This window comes from Sander lucioperca, chromosome 9 (genome assembly GCF_008315115.2).
Source record: "Sander lucioperca isolate FBNREF2018 chromosome 9, SLUC_FBN_1.2, whole genome shotgun sequence".
Lineage (NCBI taxonomy): Eukaryota > Metazoa > Chordata > Actinopteri > Perciformes > Percidae > Sander > Sander lucioperca.
This window is the reverse complement of record NC_050181.1, coordinates 19661334-19678447: the sequence shown is the minus strand read 5'-3', so window position 1 is coordinate 19678447 and position 17114 is coordinate 19661334. Positions and strand designations below refer to the sequence as shown.

The 17114-nt window shown below is 41.7% G+C and overlaps 1 protein-coding gene across 2 annotated transcripts in view; it reads right to left on the bottom strand.

Moving 5' to 3' along the window:
• LOC116055596 (receptor-type tyrosine-protein phosphatase N2-like) overlaps positions 1–17114 on the bottom strand; it is a 310864-nt gene that overhangs the window by 14425 nt on the left and 279325 nt on the right. For both annotated transcript variants that reach the window (XM_031307625.2, XM_031307623.2), the window contains 4 exons: positions 14288–14365; positions 11826–11945; positions 9066–9232; positions 296–349 (listed from right to left, as the gene is read on the bottom strand). In XM_031307625.2, the coding sequence (XP_031163485.1) occupies positions 296–349; positions 9066–9232; positions 11826–11945; positions 14288–14365 (419 nt within the window). The remainder of the gene's footprint in view (positions 1–295; positions 350–9065; positions 9233–11825; positions 11946–14287; positions 14366–17114) is intronic.

The window sequence follows — 17114 nt, the reverse complement described above, 5'->3', positions numbered from 1 at the left end:
CATGTAAAAATCTTTGTCGTCCTCCACATGGTGACAAGTCACCTGAGAGCAAGTGAGAAATGAAATGGTAGCGTGGCCTGGTTAACAGAAACCATAAGGGACTTGGCTGATTTCTGCTTCAAATCATCCAGTCATTTATCAGTAACAGTGCTGTTTATCTGCTTGTGTGCTCATTAACAACATAAAAATCACATCTCAGTCAGAACAAACATTTTATAACCCTGAATGTAAGTGAGAACCATTTGAACAAATGAAAAAGAGAAAAGTAAACTGCTTTAGTTGTTATTATACTTGCCTGCAGTGGACTATGATAGGACACGAGCGTCCCCGGTAGCACTTGTTAACTTTTCTGTAAAAAAAACAGAACCGAATGATGAGCTTATTATTAACATCACAGGTACATAAACACACAGGTGGATATATCATCTATCTGGGCTTTTAGAAATAATAACCACAAAGAAAAGCATGCACAGCACTTCAATTGAACATTTTATTAGGAAGAAATGGACAGAAATGTTTCATCTGATGTCAGAATTCTCATTTGGCTGGTTATAGTTGCATAACTTTGAGATCACAAAAATATTCTCTAATGGGTTTTTTACCTGTTTTAGTGGCCCATACCACACCTATACAACTTGTATCTTATCTGTATTTTTCAGTGCTACTTCAATAATGAACCATTTCTGAATTAAAAAGAATACAAACCAAAGATTAAAATTACTTTAATGAGTACAGCCCTGAATAAGCCTCAGCTGTATATGTGTCAGTAAAAACACTCTTGACTGTTAGTTTCAGTAAGTGCCAGTTGGGTGAAGTTTACCACTGTTCAATGCCCAACAGATGCCAATGTCTCAGTTGCATTTTCAGTCTGGTGCTAAGTCATCAAAATACGTAAAAAATTAAAAAATATAAAAACAATATGAACTAGAACTGCAAGCAGTTATCACGGGGCCCAAGCCACCCGCGCCAGTCGCCCCTGACGCCCCGGGGAGTGCGCGAAAGCGGAACCTGAAGCCGGGCGGCGGGGAGGCAAACGTCGGTAAATATCGAGAGGCATGAGCCACGACGTCTGCGGTACGTAGCCGTTGCAAACGTAGCAGTCAACAGTTCACCTCCATGCATATACAGACTACCTTTAACAATGATATACGGATGGGATTGGAGATGAAAAGTTCAACTGACATGTTACCGCGATCAGCTTCGTGGGAAATTAAGAATCAATGCCACCGACATAACCAATCACACTATGACAGACTCTCCACTTAGCACCAACTGCAATGTTTAATTGTAAATGAATGTAGCCTACTGGCAGTCTGGCACACGTGGGTGCTCAGTATTTTCATCGGTGCCTATGAATGGTGTTGATTTTGGATTGAAAAAGTGAGAGAAAAGAGTTGCATTTGTCCACTGAAGGTTGTAGAAACTTTGTCAAGTGGGTTAAGAAGTTTGTTTATTGTAAAAAAGCAGGGGAGCAAGCAAAAGTAAAAACCAAAACCTAACGGTAGGAGGCAAACCTCAGTAAATATTGAGAAGTGTGAGCTGCAAGGTCTGTGGTACATTCCCATTGCAAATATGTCATTAACATTGAGTAAAAGGGCCAAAACACGTCTAGGTCGATTATAGCGCCCCCTAATGGCCGATCTTCGCCAAATTTGGTAGAGAGCCTCCGAGCGGCATGCCAAACTAGCATCACAAGTTTCGTGTTGATTGCATTTACTGTGGCAGAGATATTGCAATTGCAATTTTTCCATTTAAATGCATAGTTATTGGCCAAAACAAATAAACGTTGCTTATAGCTCCCCCTAAAGGCCGATCTTCGCCAAATTTGGTACAGAGCATCATAGTGGGAGGTTGAATAATGATCTCAAGTTCTTTGCTGATAACATTTAATTTGGCCGAGATATGATATGATACGTGTGTGGTAGCTAGCTATGAAAATTTGTTTGGTCGTCAAATGTGCATACTTTAACGTAGCACAATTCCTTGAGTAGCTTTTGGTCAGGTCCATCTGGAGATGCTACCTACCAGGTTTCGAGCTGATCCGTTGCACAGCCTAGGACGAGTTCGAAACAGTTGGTTTTGCGCATTGCGTGATATTGCGAAAAAGATTTTAAGCAAAAATGGGCATGGCCTATATCATGTGATTCAGCTTGATTCAAGGAACACGTGGATGTAAGGATTTCTAATGTGCGATGTGTAATGTGGGAGTTAAAGGCAAAAAAACATAGCGCCACCTAGTGGTCCACATGTGTAATTTTTGGTAGGTGTGGTCCATGACCCATTGTCTATCTATCCTGTAAATTTAAAGTTGTTCGCATTAGTGTAAGTGGTGAATCTAGACTTGGGTCCTATAGGCCACGCCCACTTTGACCCCTCAGTACCCCACTCTAGAGATGGCCTCAGGAGTGTCCCTAGATGGTAACCATTAAATTTTGTAAAAATCGGATGAGCCGTTCATGAGATATAAACTTTTTGTACTTGTAGCACCCCCTAGTGACCAATTTTTGTAAAACGCATGGGGGTTCTCCAGAGGATCATTTCAAACAAGAAGTTTGATAGCATTTATTTTGGCTGAGATATGGCAAAGTTGGTGTTTTAATAGTTAGCTACACAAATTTGTTTGTGCGTAATATGTGCAATTTTTATCCTATAAAAATTGTGCGTAATATGCGCAATTTTTATCCTATAAAAATTCTTTTTATTAACTTTTTGTCAGGTCGGTCTGGAGATGCTACGGTCCAAGTTTCGTGCAGATCGGTCACACGGTCTAGGAAGAGATCGAAAAAGTAGGTTTTTGATAAATCACGATTTTTCACGCATAAAAGTCTAGGCGGAAATGGGCGTGGCCTATATCACGTGATTCAGTTGGATCCAGGGAACGCGTGGATATATGGGTTTTAAATGTCCGGTGTACGGTGTGTGAGTTATAGGGCCAAACGCGTTTTTTCTGCTATAGCGCCACCTAGTGGTGGAAGTGGGTACATTTTTGCACCTGAGGTCCTTGCGGAGTTTCGGACCAGTCCTGAAAACGGCAACCCCCCACCATGTACGGTTTAGGCTGCAGTTGGAGTTTTAGGCAGAGAAGAATAATAATGGAAAAAGAAAAAAAAATCAGTAGAAAAACAGTAGGGTTACACAGCTCCGCTGGAGATGTGAACCGTGTTGCCTTGCATTATGCGGTTCTCATGCTCCCTCGGGCATGGACCCCTAATTAAAGCTGCAAGCAGCGTTGGACGGGCCCTCCCACTTGCATCCCTCTTGCACGTTGGGGTTACTGGAGGACGCCGCTGCTTGCGACCATGCATTTGCACGGCACTTAGACACTACAAATCATCACCAATGAAAAGGGAACTCCCTGCTGAGTTCAATGATACCTCACACAAGACTCTATGTCATACAGTTCATTAGCTGTGAAAGGGGGCGTGGCTAAAGCATAAGGGGTGGGCCAAACCATGACCAATGAAAACGGAACTCTCTGCTCAGTTCAATGATACCTCACACAATAGTGTACATCAAATGGGTCATTAGTTATTAAAGGAGGCGTGGCTTACGCATATGGGGCCGGGGTTCAATGATACCTCACACAGGAGTCTACCTTAAACGGTTCACAAGTTATGAAAGGTACATGGGCGTGGTTAAAGTATAGGGGCGGGTCAGTATCACATGTGGACCAAACATTATAAGTTTCATGTAAATCGGATGTTTGTCATATAAGGCTGATTTCCTGTTGCCACCAGGGGGCGCTATAACCAAAAGTCACTTTTTGCTTATAGATGACCTCAGGCCTTGACCCTTGTCAATTGTGAGAAATTTCGGCCAAATTGGACAACGTACACTCAAGTTACAACTTGACTCAACTCAAGCGTTTAATAACTTTTCATCGTAAAGGTCTTGAGCTGGCACAAAACGAATTTGAAGTTGATCTGATGAAATCTCTAGGAGGTGTTCGTTAAAGTATAGCATCTTGACTTTTAGGCCTACTTCCTGTTGCCACTAGGGGGCGCCATAACTTTGAGTCAATAATCGGCCTGTAGATGTCGTCAGGGTTGGACTGAATCCTGAAAAGTTTCGAGCCAATTGGTCAATGTACATTCAAGTTACACCCACTTCCTGTTTCGATGGCTCCCTACAGGAAAATGGTCCTCTATAACTTTAAAATTACAATTGTTTTAATAGCTTTTCATCTTTAAGGTCTTAAGATGGCACAGACCAAATTTGAAATCTATCGGATGAAATCTCTAGGAGGAGTTCATTAAAGTATGACGTGGAAATGGCCAAAATCACACTCATTTCAAACTTTCAATTCAAAATGGCGGACTTCCTGTTGGGTTTAGGGTGTGGCTCTAATGAGCTTTTTTGTACAGCTTGACATGCTACATATGTGTACCATATGGCCGCTGTCGGTGCTCGGGCCCTAATGAATCAGTTTCATATTGTTTAACTTACAATCTAACTTGACACTACAAGATGGTGGGAACACTTTACATTTTTAAGTTATTCCCAGACCTATTTGGATTTGGACGTCTGTGTTACTGTCAACACAGCATACAATATGATAAAGGTGCACCCATATTATAACTGTCTGACAGCATAATAACAAAATAACTATTATCTTGATGATATTAACAAAAATAAAAGGCAGAGACAATAACAGTGAATTTGTTGGTGCCAATGCTTCTCCAAGATTGGAATTTCAATATATCAAGATTGAACATGTAGAAAGTGATTATTTTCTACAGTCACCTGAAAGTGTGAAAGCTTAAAAGAGCACCTTCTTCCTGTTTGATACTGTAAAGAGCAGCACAGCACAATTGGTCCCAGTAGCTCACAATGGTTTATTAAAATACTACTTGTTATACTTGTTTGTTTAACTTTACATTAACTGGATTGATGGAAACAACAGCTTCCCAACAATAGACGTAAATAAAGTAAGAGAGCTTGTATTACTAGTGCTCATGTTTTATTTTGTCATAGACAGGTCAAACACACTCAACAAAAATACCATGACATGTTTCTTTAAAGAATGAAAACCACTGCTGTATCTTTGTTTAAAATAGATGAGATATATTTGCATTCATATGTCTTTCATACATGTATTAAGACGCCTCAAAGTATGTGTTGAGAATGGCACCTCCATTTTAAAACTTGTGGTAACCTGACACGTTGTTCATCAAGTGCAATATAAATACTGTGAAAGTATCAAAACGCCCAATCCACAGAGAAATGCGCACAGCCCGTATTCAGAAACTGTGCCTTTAAACGAGCCATCAGGTCTTCTGTATGGTTGTGATGTCACAACTATACTATATATAAGTAGAAAGGGCTGCTACAGTGCCGTTACATTCATCCTCCGTCTGCAATGACAGTGCAGAGACTCCGAGAGCGCAGATGCGGAAGACCCGGAAATACTGACCAATCAGAGCAGATTCTGCTTTTTTGGAAGCGGGGTTTAAAGAGACAGGGCTGTTACTTAGCTGTGGCTCAGATAGAGCAGTTGTCTACCAATCAAAAGGTTGGTGGTTCAATCCCTGGCCCTGCAGTCCCACGTTACAGTGTCCTTGGGCAAGACTCTAAACGCTGAATGAATCTTGATGCTATCTGATGAGCAGGTGGCAGCCTTGGCCACCAGTATATAAATGTGTGTGTGAATGGTGCCTGTACTGTGTAATGGCACTTTGAGTAGTTGTTAAGACTAGAAAAGTGCTATATAAATGCAAGGAATTTTGACTTTATTCTCAGAATTCTGACTTTATTCTCAGAATTCTGAGTTTAAACTCAGAACTCAAATACTGTAATGTTCTAGTAGAAACCCAAAATACAAGTATAAACCTGAAAATGAGCATACTATGGGACATTTAAATGAGAAAAGAACCATGCGTATTCAACAAATTACATATTCTGCAAATGTGCTTTTCATCAAACTACTTCAACCCCACCCACCAAAATTCAAAAGTCAGAGCTCACTGCAGATAAATGTGATATTACCATGGAAACAGCCGGCAAAGAATCACCAACAGGCGAGGTGTGTAGAAGGGTGTGGGATTCAAAGGAAACGCCCCGTAAGAGAGATTCAAGCTTGACCGAGAGAGACAGAACAAGAGCCAGAGAGACAAAAGAGAGAAACCAATAGATGGAATGGATGGAGATGGATGTTGAGAATAAGAGAGAGAGAGATACGAGAATGTGGGTCCACACTGACGATTTCAGGTCTTATAAAGACCTAAATCTGGGGACCATTTCAATTAAATATGCAACATGCAAGCCGCAATCTGCAACGTGAGATCTATTGCTCTCCTGTTAATTTTGACGTTTTTCACTCATCAACATGAACGCCATATTTTCAGACCAAACATCAACAGGTGAGAAGCCTGTAGGACTGGAAAATATATCTGCATTTTGCGAGTGACAGTCATTTATTAGACACAACACCGCCACCATTGGCGATCTCCATCATCACCTACACGGTTTTATACAGCTAAACTCATTTATTCCTGTACATGTACTTTTGTTACTTTGTTTAACAACTGAACAAGTACAAAAAAGTAATTCCATGGGTCATACATGCTATGCTACTTAATGATGAGTCAAGTCATTTGACGTTTGTAGCATACAACAAACCCGTCATACAGACACAAGATGTAATCAAGGTATGGTCGCTACTATCTTTTTTATTTTCATTGCACCATTTTTGAAAAGCTTTTTCAGGTGCCAAAAACACCAGCTGAGTGTGGACGGAGGGCCAATACGGAGAGAAGAACGTGCCTTGTTTTTAGTGTGGATGTATCTTCAAAGGAGAAGTCAGAAATCATCAAGAGGGATACATAAAAGGACACAAGAGAGAGGAAGAGACAGATAGAGGGTGGGAGAGAGAAAGACAAAAGTCAGAGAAGAAGGAAGGCATGGTGAGGGTGGGAGGGAGGAGGGGAGGAGGAGGTGGTAGGAGATAGGAGGCAGTCAAGCAAACCATGAGCAAGCAAAAAGGGGAGAGGTCATCTCAGTTCACCGGGCACAGCGAGGAGAGAGATGAAGGAGGGGAAAAGAAAGGGAGCAGAAGACGGGAAAACATAGGAGTATAAAGGCAGAAGGGGTCCATGAGGCCCCTTGGTTGCAGAAACACAGTCTCCAATGATCACTTTTGTGACTATGCAACTGGGCTTATATTACTAGCTGCAACATCACAAAAATGACACTGGCAACCGCTAGTTAGCTGGTAAAACAGGGGGAAAGGACAGAGAGGATTTGTAAGCGATGCTTCTGCTAAGTCAGTCAGTTGTGAGTGACATAAAAAAAGAAAAAACATGCCGACACGAGCATAAAAGAAGGACAGATCAGCCGGCCCCCTCAAACCATCGAGGTGAAAAAAGGAAAGACCAAAAAAAAAGAAGAGGGGAGGTTGTTATTGTACCATATCCACGGTAATAAAAGTGAAAAATATCTCCCTCTGCGCTTTCTTCATTGTGTTCTGACCCCGCCGCCCTGTGAGTAAAGGCAATATTTCCTAACTGATGGTGGGTGGTGACGCCCACCAGACCCTTTTATAATAGCTGTGACCACAAGCTCTCACTCTTGATATCTCAACTAATTGATGTGCGCCGGCAGCATGGCAACACCGGGCCTATATATAAAACTGAGTTGGGGTCTATCGCTCAAGAAAATACTCAGTGAATCAGAGAAAAGGGGCCAGGGCGGTTCCCACCTAATAGGTAATACAGTATATCAGTTTAAAAGAGGTCGAAGGAGGGGAGTGACTATAAAGGCGCCGGAGATAAAGGATCACTCCGGCAGAGTTCCCTCAATGCAGCCTGAATTACACTCTTATCGACTGGAAAATGCCCAGGATGTTTGAGGATATATAGATATTCCTCTGCCCGCATCTCAGGGTCACGAGTCAAAACCCCTGGAGAAGTGAGAGGTTTGAAGTTATTACGCTGTGAGTCACAAAGGCCACTCGAAATCGTTATGGTTTAGGTGGGGGGCAAATAACTCCACAACCTTCACTTTCTTTTTGCTTTAAAGAAAAACAAAAAAGAACTGTATCCACAGCCATCACTCATAGATTCTACAATGTGGCCAGTCCTTCAACTGAAAGGCATAAAAAGCTGAAGACGACTGTTTCAGGACTTCCAGGTTGATATTTACAATTCTGGGGCTTCTTTCCTGCCATTTGTTCTTCTATTTCAGTTTGCAATTTCTTACATGCATGGACTTCTTGCTAGATGAAGTCTGAATACATACAGTATAGGAATTCAAGAAACCACAGGACATATACCGGGGCTCCTGAACCCACCAGAATAGCTGTTGGGTTAATGAACATGACACCTTTCGCCCAGGAGACACAAATATAACATCAGCGAGACTTAGGAAACGTACAAAACATTTCCTCATTTTGGTTATGATCACACAGTTGTTATGTCTTTCTTATGTCTTTCTACAAGTGGACTTCTTTACAAAGAAAGGATGGTTTTGTTCAAACAAAGCAAGGACAAAGTAAGGCAAGAGGCGCAAGCTTTTTTTAAAACATCAAGTAAAGTGCTCTTCTTGCTTTGGAAATGTATTTTTTTAACAAAGTGTATTTTGTCTTCAAAGGCCTCTTTCAAAACAGTATCTTAAGACCTTCTAAAACCCTCAATGCTTTTACTATCAACATTAAAAGCAGGCTTTAGTACTTTATGTACTTCAGATGAAAAGAGGTTCCAAGAAACCCCTAAAAAGTCTTCATCACTTGACTAGTACAGAAAGATATGTTGAAAACCACTGGTGCCACAATGTAGAGGCACGGTTGAATAGCCAGTGGTGGCACCTCTGGGGTTGTTTGTGTATTATAAGAACACAACTGGCAGTATTTGCAGTGGGAAGCTGGGGAGGGATCACAATCCTGCTGCTGCACAAGCAGCTCCTACTGGTTGTTTTTTCACTCCATGACTAGCAGAGTTAGTGATAAAGACAACAGTGCAGGGCCATTGGAGAATTCTTCATCTAAAACAGTTGAGTGATTTCAAGAAGTAACTGTATGAAAAACAAGAAGTGTTAGTTTAGTGTAAATTATTTTTACAGGAGTTCCCTACCTGCGGAAGTCGAGGAGCGTCCGGCTGGTCTCCGGGACATTCTGGTTGAGCCAGGTCAGGAAGTGGAACTGAGTGACGGTTCGTGTCTCGTTGGTCTGCATGTTCTTTAGGTAGAAGCTTCGAACCAGGAAATCATCGCACCAGATGTGTTCGGACACCAGGTTCACCTGCAAGGACACAGAGATGTATAATGAACACACATGTATACGACATGTACAAGACCTCAAATTTATGCTCACTAAATCAAGAGAAAACTAAAACTGACTCTAAAATCAACTATATCAGCATCTACTAGTTGAATACAATAATCATACACAGTGTTGCATGTGTCACAATAAAACCTATGAGACACTTAGGCTACGTTCAGACCGCAGGCCTTAACGCTCAATTCCAATTAATTCACTCAAGGATGAACTGGGCACGGTCTGAAAGTGACCCTCATGCGCAAAAGGGTAATACAATGTCAGGCGTCACACGCAGCACCCTGTTGAAATGCTAATCAAAATAAACCCATGGATGTATTAAGAGAACCAAGGTGTATGTATACCAATGTATTCATGTTGTGCTACAGGCTACCGCTAGTTACTAGGCGATAATCGGCAGAAACAGGACGTTAATAACGTTACAGACTTTACAGCATACAGCCCTCGAATGTATTATAAGATAATACAAATGATGAATTACAGCCATATAGCCATTATTACAGCTACAGGAACTCATGAGAAGCCTCAGATGAGCCTGCAGTGCACGGCGGCTCAGTCTTGCATTCATTATGTGCGTTTATTATGCCTTGTTACAACTAGTGCATGTTACAACTTTTAAAACATAATGATTTAAATAAGAACTATTTAAAGTTACTCTGTTACTTTTTGTAAATGACCTGTAACAGCAAACGAGACTAACAGTGAAAAGAATGCTATTTTTTTTATGTCGTTTTAATTAGTGCCTTTGTCTGGGTCTGATTATTCCCGCAAAGTCACAAATTGATTTACGGCAGGTAGACACAGATTCCTCACAGGTTTCTCTGTAACACCAGAAAAGCCTGTGTTAGTGTATCCAGCCAGGTAGATGTTGTAGTTACCATTCTTCCGGTGGCGCTGCTCTGCTGCAACCTGGGCCGTGCTGCTGCTACATTTTTACGTTCCTCGTTCTCTTATTGTAGATTACTATTCACTGTTTGTAATGTATGCAGCATCGTGCCCAAAATGAATTTCCCCCCGGGGACAATAAAGTGCATCGTATCGTATCGTATCATATCGTTATGGCTGATACTGGAGAAGGGCCATCACATAAAAGAAGGAAATTAAACCAAGAACAACTAAAAGGTAAAAAGGAAAGTACAGGTCGATGGGCGAGCCAACTTTGGTCGGGCTTTCAACAGATGGAGACCATTACGGTATTGTAAGTAATTCAAAACCGTCCCCGAATTGGCCCTCAGGTATGTAATATGTCTTTTTCATTCATGACATAACTTTACGATGCGCGCTGTGGTTGTACGTCAGTAAACTACATTACATTACGTCCTCCTTCCATTTAGCACTCGTTTTTATTCCTTTTAGTCCATGTTTGTGTTGGCCTACTATTTTCTTTTCCCTTGTCCCCCTGTACCTGTGTAAAGCGTCGTGGGTTTCTTCAAAAGTGCACTATTTTAATCTAGGATAATATTAAGTTGGTTGCTACAACAACCTCTTGCTATTGCTTTGGCTCGTGACAGTGACAGTGATAACGTTACCTGGTTTATCTCACGAGACATCCAAAGTAGACTAAGTTACCGTATGAACACTGTAACTTATTCTCTTATTGTAAATGAATGATGTTCTGTCTGAGCTAAACATTCATCGTGACTATATGACCTCCTGGTAACACTAACTCAGTAATCTCCAGTGGGAAATACAGCACCGTAAAGAAAAGAGCTTTAGGACAGCAGGTGTGGTAAAAACACTACCGCTTTAGTCCAAAGGGGCCGCTAGAATCAACACTATCTGAAAGTTACATATAGACACTTTAAGTCTTCGGACTGGTAAGTTGATGTACCTCAAAAAAATTTATTCGCTGACATGTACTATAGACGTGTCTTTCGCTATGTAAAGTCTACGGGAAAGCGCAGAATTGTGACGATGGTCGCTCTAGAGTGACGTTGCATAAATTCCGATCTGACTGTCCAGAATGAGGTCCCATTTTTTTTTAAATCCGACCTATAACGGATTTGGACCACATATCAAAGTGGCACAAAACAGAACTGGAAAAGATCTGCAATGTGACTTAGGCTGTTTACACTGTCATAAAAAAATCATGCATGAGTAAAAAAATGTTGGTCCCTTTGGCCTGCAGTCTGAATGTAGCCGACAAGATTGGTACAGTAGATTGCAGGCTTGGGCCATAATGTAATACTAGATGCTTTATTAAGCAATGATGAATAGTCTTATATTTTGGGATTTGGGCATTAGAAACTATAACTTGATCATAGTGATGAAGTCAAGTTCGTACTGTAACTATTCTTCAAAGTTAGAGAAAAAAATGTTTCCTTCAAAATATGACTGGAATTGAACAATTATTACATATATGGGACATCAGATCAATCCAATATATGCAAACCAATCAAACCATAAATGCCATGTAGATCTTTAAAAAGGAGAGGTAGCCAAATATTTATGTTCTTATCTTAAAAGCTTCATATACATGTTTCATAGAGCCAAAGGCCAATGACATAAAGTTGCAGCGTCTCCGTCCAAACATTCTGCTAATGCTGAGTCCTTTTACCTCGTAGATGTGGTACAGGTTGGATCCCTCATCAGGCCAGTAGTGGTAGCACTGCTTCACCCCGCTCTCAACAAGAGGTGTCAGCATAACGATAACCACGCAGCCGTTCTCCCATACCATCTGCAAACAAAACACACTGTCAGTTAATGCCTCATATGGCACGAGATCTCTCTTTAAAGGCCTATGCTTTTAAAACCTGGCTGGTATTTATTTTTGGAAACAAGAGAGTGAACATGCCTGCTTTTTAATTCTCAAAGTTGAGATCTATTTCATAACCAGGGACTTCTGTTACCTAATGTTCTTTAAAAAGTTCCAAAGACTGTTTAAATGTCAAGCCATTTCCTAAGAGTCGCCTTCTTGAAGCTCAATTTGAAGTAAGATCTCATACGAAGCTGTCAACACTCCACAAAATCTGCTATCAGGAACAGTGACATGTGTCCTCACTCACCCACTTACTTGGATCTCGGTCCAAAATCAGTTTAATGTTTGTGCTGTTTATCATTTTGGAATATACTTTTGGTACATTTTGGTATACTGTAGATGTGTCTGTTTTGGGGGTGGGGTGGAAATAAAGTTGAATACAAACACTTCCAGACATGTTTACTGTTTTTCAAACTTTGGTCAGAAACTACAAGTAAGTCAAGCGTTGTGGCACGAAAAGTAATAGCTGTCAAGGTTGTTCCCTCCCCCAGCTGGGTCATTCCACAGTGAGACTTGGTACGCGGTTGTAATTTTCCTGCTGGTACTCATATTCTCACAGCCGGAGGGTGGGCTGGCTCTGGAGATCTATTCGACTCTGATCAGAGGTAACAGTCAGCCGTTAATGGAAGCCATAAAACAATACCGCTCCCACATCATCGCATTAGATAATCAAGATGGCTGCACATGCCGTTCGGCCAGCAGCGCTGCCACACCTTACCGGAGATTTAACCGACGTTAATTGCAGCAGGTTTTGAATTACTGCTCCTCTCAGGCTCCATTGCTTCCCTGATTGGTCTCATGGATCTAAAGTTTAAAGCACTTTTTTGAGAAATGGTGTTAGTTTGCTTTAGCTGACAGGGAGAGAACTCGCCGGTGCTTGGACGACCAGTTCCCTCTTTTAAAACTTGCGGTTTGTTAAAATGCAAATTTAATTTAAACTGTTATTTATCCAGGAAAATGTTAACTGCACACCATGCACTTCTCTGAGATTTGCAGTGCTTAACATCACACAGGTCCATGTATTAACATCTGTAAGCTGGACATTGTGGAACGTGTCCTTTCAGTACTTTGCTTGAAGGCACTTCAGCAGAATCCTGATGGGGAACATGTTGTGTAATGTGATGTATGTGGTGTAATAACAGCAGCTTCTGATTAAGGAGTCCAATATGATACAGTAATGCTGGTTAAGTTAACTTGGCCAAAACACAAAAAGAAGCCTGTATAAAGTCTGGAGAAATTCCAAGAAGAAGAAAGTATCTGACTAGCATGTAATAAGAAAACAGAATAATTTGCAATATAACCTACGTTTATTATAGAATAAAACAAGATGTTTGGATTCTTTGGCACATTTTAAATGTCCCCCGACAGCAAGAAAGTGAACCCACTGGCTGGCTGGGGCCTTTCTGTGTGGAGTTTGCATGTTCTCCCTGCGTGGGTTTCCTCCCACAGTCCAAAGACATTCGGGTTACGTTAATTGGGGACTCTAAATTTCCCGTAGGTGTGAATATGGGTGTCTTGTGTCAGCACTGTGATTGACTGGCAATCTGTCCAAGGTGTTGCCCAGCACCCCCAAGACCCTCAATGATAAATGGGTATAGCTAATAGATGGATAGATGGACAATATAAATGAGCTGTCTTATATTTCACTCAAGTTGATTAGCAGCAGCAGCAGCAGCAGCAGCAGCAGCAGCAGCTGAGCAGTGAATCTACAAGATGATCTGATTCCAGCCTGGATGGTAACCAGCGCTGCTAGGAATGCAGCAGGGACAGAACCTGTTTGACAAGAGGACACTTCTTTCCAACACACACACACACCCTACTGCACACACATATATGACTGGCCAGAGTAATTTATCAATCCCTAGGTCTAAGATTCAAACCCAATCCAACATTTGGAAAAAATTTGGAAATGTGTTTGCTGTCCCCTGCATTAAAAATGTGTCCCACTGTAGACTGGTGTGTGTGTGTGTGTGTGTGTGTGTGTGTGTGTGTGTGTGTGTGTGTGTGTGTATGTGTATGTGTGTGTGTGTGTGTGTGTGTGTGTGTGTGTGTGTGTTTTTGTATGTGTGTGTGTGTGTGTGTGTGTGTGTGTGTGTGGTGGCAGAGGCGTTGTAGGTGAAGGAGAGATTAATAACAACAACATCCACAGACAAAGCTGGTCTCCCGTGTAGCTTACTGCACTAACAGAAAATTGGCTAACTCTTGTTTAAGAGAGGAGAATGTATTGATTTTTGTTTGTGTGTGTATGTGTGTGTTTTTACCTGCCAGAAATCAGCCACGGTGGAGGGCAGAGGGCCTTGAGTGGCGATGTAGGCAGGGTTCCTGGGATCATGATCCATCTGAGGGGAGAGCCAAAAGGAAAAGAGGGAGAAGAGATGATGTAAGGTTATAAATATTAATTGTAGACGAAATCTTTGTTGAACATTTCATGTCTGTATTGTCTCAAATATTCACCCTGTTTTGTTTAACACTAATTGTACTATGATGGCAATGCGGATCTCTCTTTTGGCAAAAGGGTAGCACAGAAAAACAAAACAAAACCAAGATAAAGAAGAAATTGCAAGTTCAACACTGGCTCTAACCCAGAGTAGTAAACTAAGCAACAGTAATTTGCATTTTAAAATCATCGTACAGGATACAGATACTTACTTAAGATACTATTTTCTGAAGGTTATCCCAAGAAAGGAGGAAGCCAACTTTTCAAGTGTTACAGTAATTATTGTAGTGAAACATGTGGCCGGGTTGGATCAGTGGGTAGAGCAGGCGCACATATACTTGGAGGTTTATGCCTCGACGCAGAGGTCCAGGGTTTAAGTCTGACCTGTGATGATTTCTTGCATGTCTTCCCCCCTCTCTTTCCCCTTTCTCGGAAACTAAATGCACACTTCCTGCATTACTGCATTACTTCAAATACTAAGTTACTCATCTAGTAAACTAGTATTCACATGAAATAAAATAATAAAACATTGAGACCATTCAGCAAAGCACACTGGGTAATAAGACATTCAACACTGGTTGCTATGGACTCGTCACTAGGCTTCCTCAGTCATTGTAAATTTTAGCATATAGGTAAAGCTGCCGAAGCTGAACATTATCCAAAACTCCATTTCTCAGACGAGCGTCAATTTGAGAGCTTGCATGCTACCACTCCTTCCTTCTCAAATGCCTTGAAAAGGCTGTCGTTTATATATATATATATATATATATATATATATATATAAATATAATATCACCGGGACTGAAAGGATATTTGAGTCGGGTATGGCTGCAGTCTGGAGACCTCCCGTCTCATACCCTCCTGGCTGGTGCTGTCCGCGAGCTTCAACTTTACAAAATAAATGCTTGCGTCTGGTATGTTTTCGTACGGTGTTTTGGATGTTTTTTAACTAAACAGTACGGCAATCATGCTAATGAATAAAATTATTTTTTCAGCAGATGTCTTACTTACAACACGATGGAGCTAGCAAAGCAGTTTTGTGTTTATATGTGCGAGCCGGATTTATTCAGTTTGGGAAATCCCACGGTCTCTAAAGCTACAGCTCAAATTGTCTGGCTGACTAAACAGGGAGGGATGGGGGCCGAGACTGAGAGAGCTACATGGATAAATATGCACCAAACAAGCCACTTTGAAATTTTGCTGTTTTCATGAATACAAAAGTTGGGTGACCCTCCCCCCTAGACTAAAAAAAATTGGATGACCCTCCCATCAACAAAGAATAAAAAGACATGACCCTCCTCTATTTTCCTCCGGTGGTCCATTCCATAAATACCGAACGGTCTCTATGGACCTTTTTCACAGCAGACATGTTGACTTGTCATAATAGGAAAAGCACAACTGAAATTGATAACCTTAACGATGGCTCAGTTCCATCTAGTGTCCCAGTAAGCTATTTCAGTGAGTCAGCATGCACAATACCAGGACCTCTCCTAAGGGGAATGCAGCCATCATTAATGGGTTTGAATACACCTGTGCTTTTCCTACTATGACATGTCAACATGTCTGCCGTGAAAAAGGTCTATAACCTAGAAAGAAGATGAGCGCCTTGTGCTTTCTCACCTCAAAGACATCACTGACCCCCTCCTGGAGCCCCTGCAGTTTACCTACAGAGCCAATAGGTCTGTAGACGATGCAGTCAACCTGGCCCTCCACTACATCCTCCGGCACCTAGACTCCGCAGGAACCTACGCCAGGATCCTGTTTGTGGACTTCAGCTCTGCCTTTAACACCATCATCCCGGCTCTGCTTCAGGAGAAACTCTCCCAGCTAGGTGTGCCTGACTCCACCTGCAGGTGGATCACTGACTTCCTGTCTGACAGGAAGCAGCATGTGAAGCTGGGGAAAGACATCTCCGACTCACAGACCATCAGCACCGGATCCCCCCAGAGCTGCGTTCTTTCTCCTCTGCTCTTCTCCCTGTACACCAACAGCTGCATCTCCAGTCACCTGGAGGTGAGTCTGAGACTCGGACTCGAGTCGCACTTAAGTCGCACTAACAGCTGACTTCAGACTTGACTCGGACTCAACCCAAAAGACTTCAGACTTGATCGGACTCGAGCTTCGAGACTCGTCAACAACCTGTTTTCATACAATTATTGCTTTTTAAATCTAAATGTATTAATGTATTTCTATTTTCTTTTATTGGCACATATACGGGGAAACGTATGACGAGCTGTTTGTCTCCTGCCCTTTGCCATAATGTGCAACGTAACGCATGCGCCGTCAAAAAATGCATTGCAGATGGCGATACCAAGTCCTCCTGGAGTTGTGGCTTTTGTCATTAGTTTTGCTTTCAATAACTTGGTAAACAGTGGCAGTAAGCCAACAGCTACATGCAAGGTGTGTGGCACCAAGATAAATGATGCCGGATCAACAACGTCGAACTTCATCAGGCATCTCAAAACACACCCAAATAGGTCAGTCACTCACACACTAATGTGAAAGAGACGTTACATTTAGCATATATCGTCACAGGTAACAAGCTAACCATCGCAAAGTGTTGTGCTAATGCTGGGAACAGGCAAATAGTATCTTTATAGTTAGTAGTCGCTGAGGCTAAGAAATCCATGGCGCACAGGAGGCGGGACGCA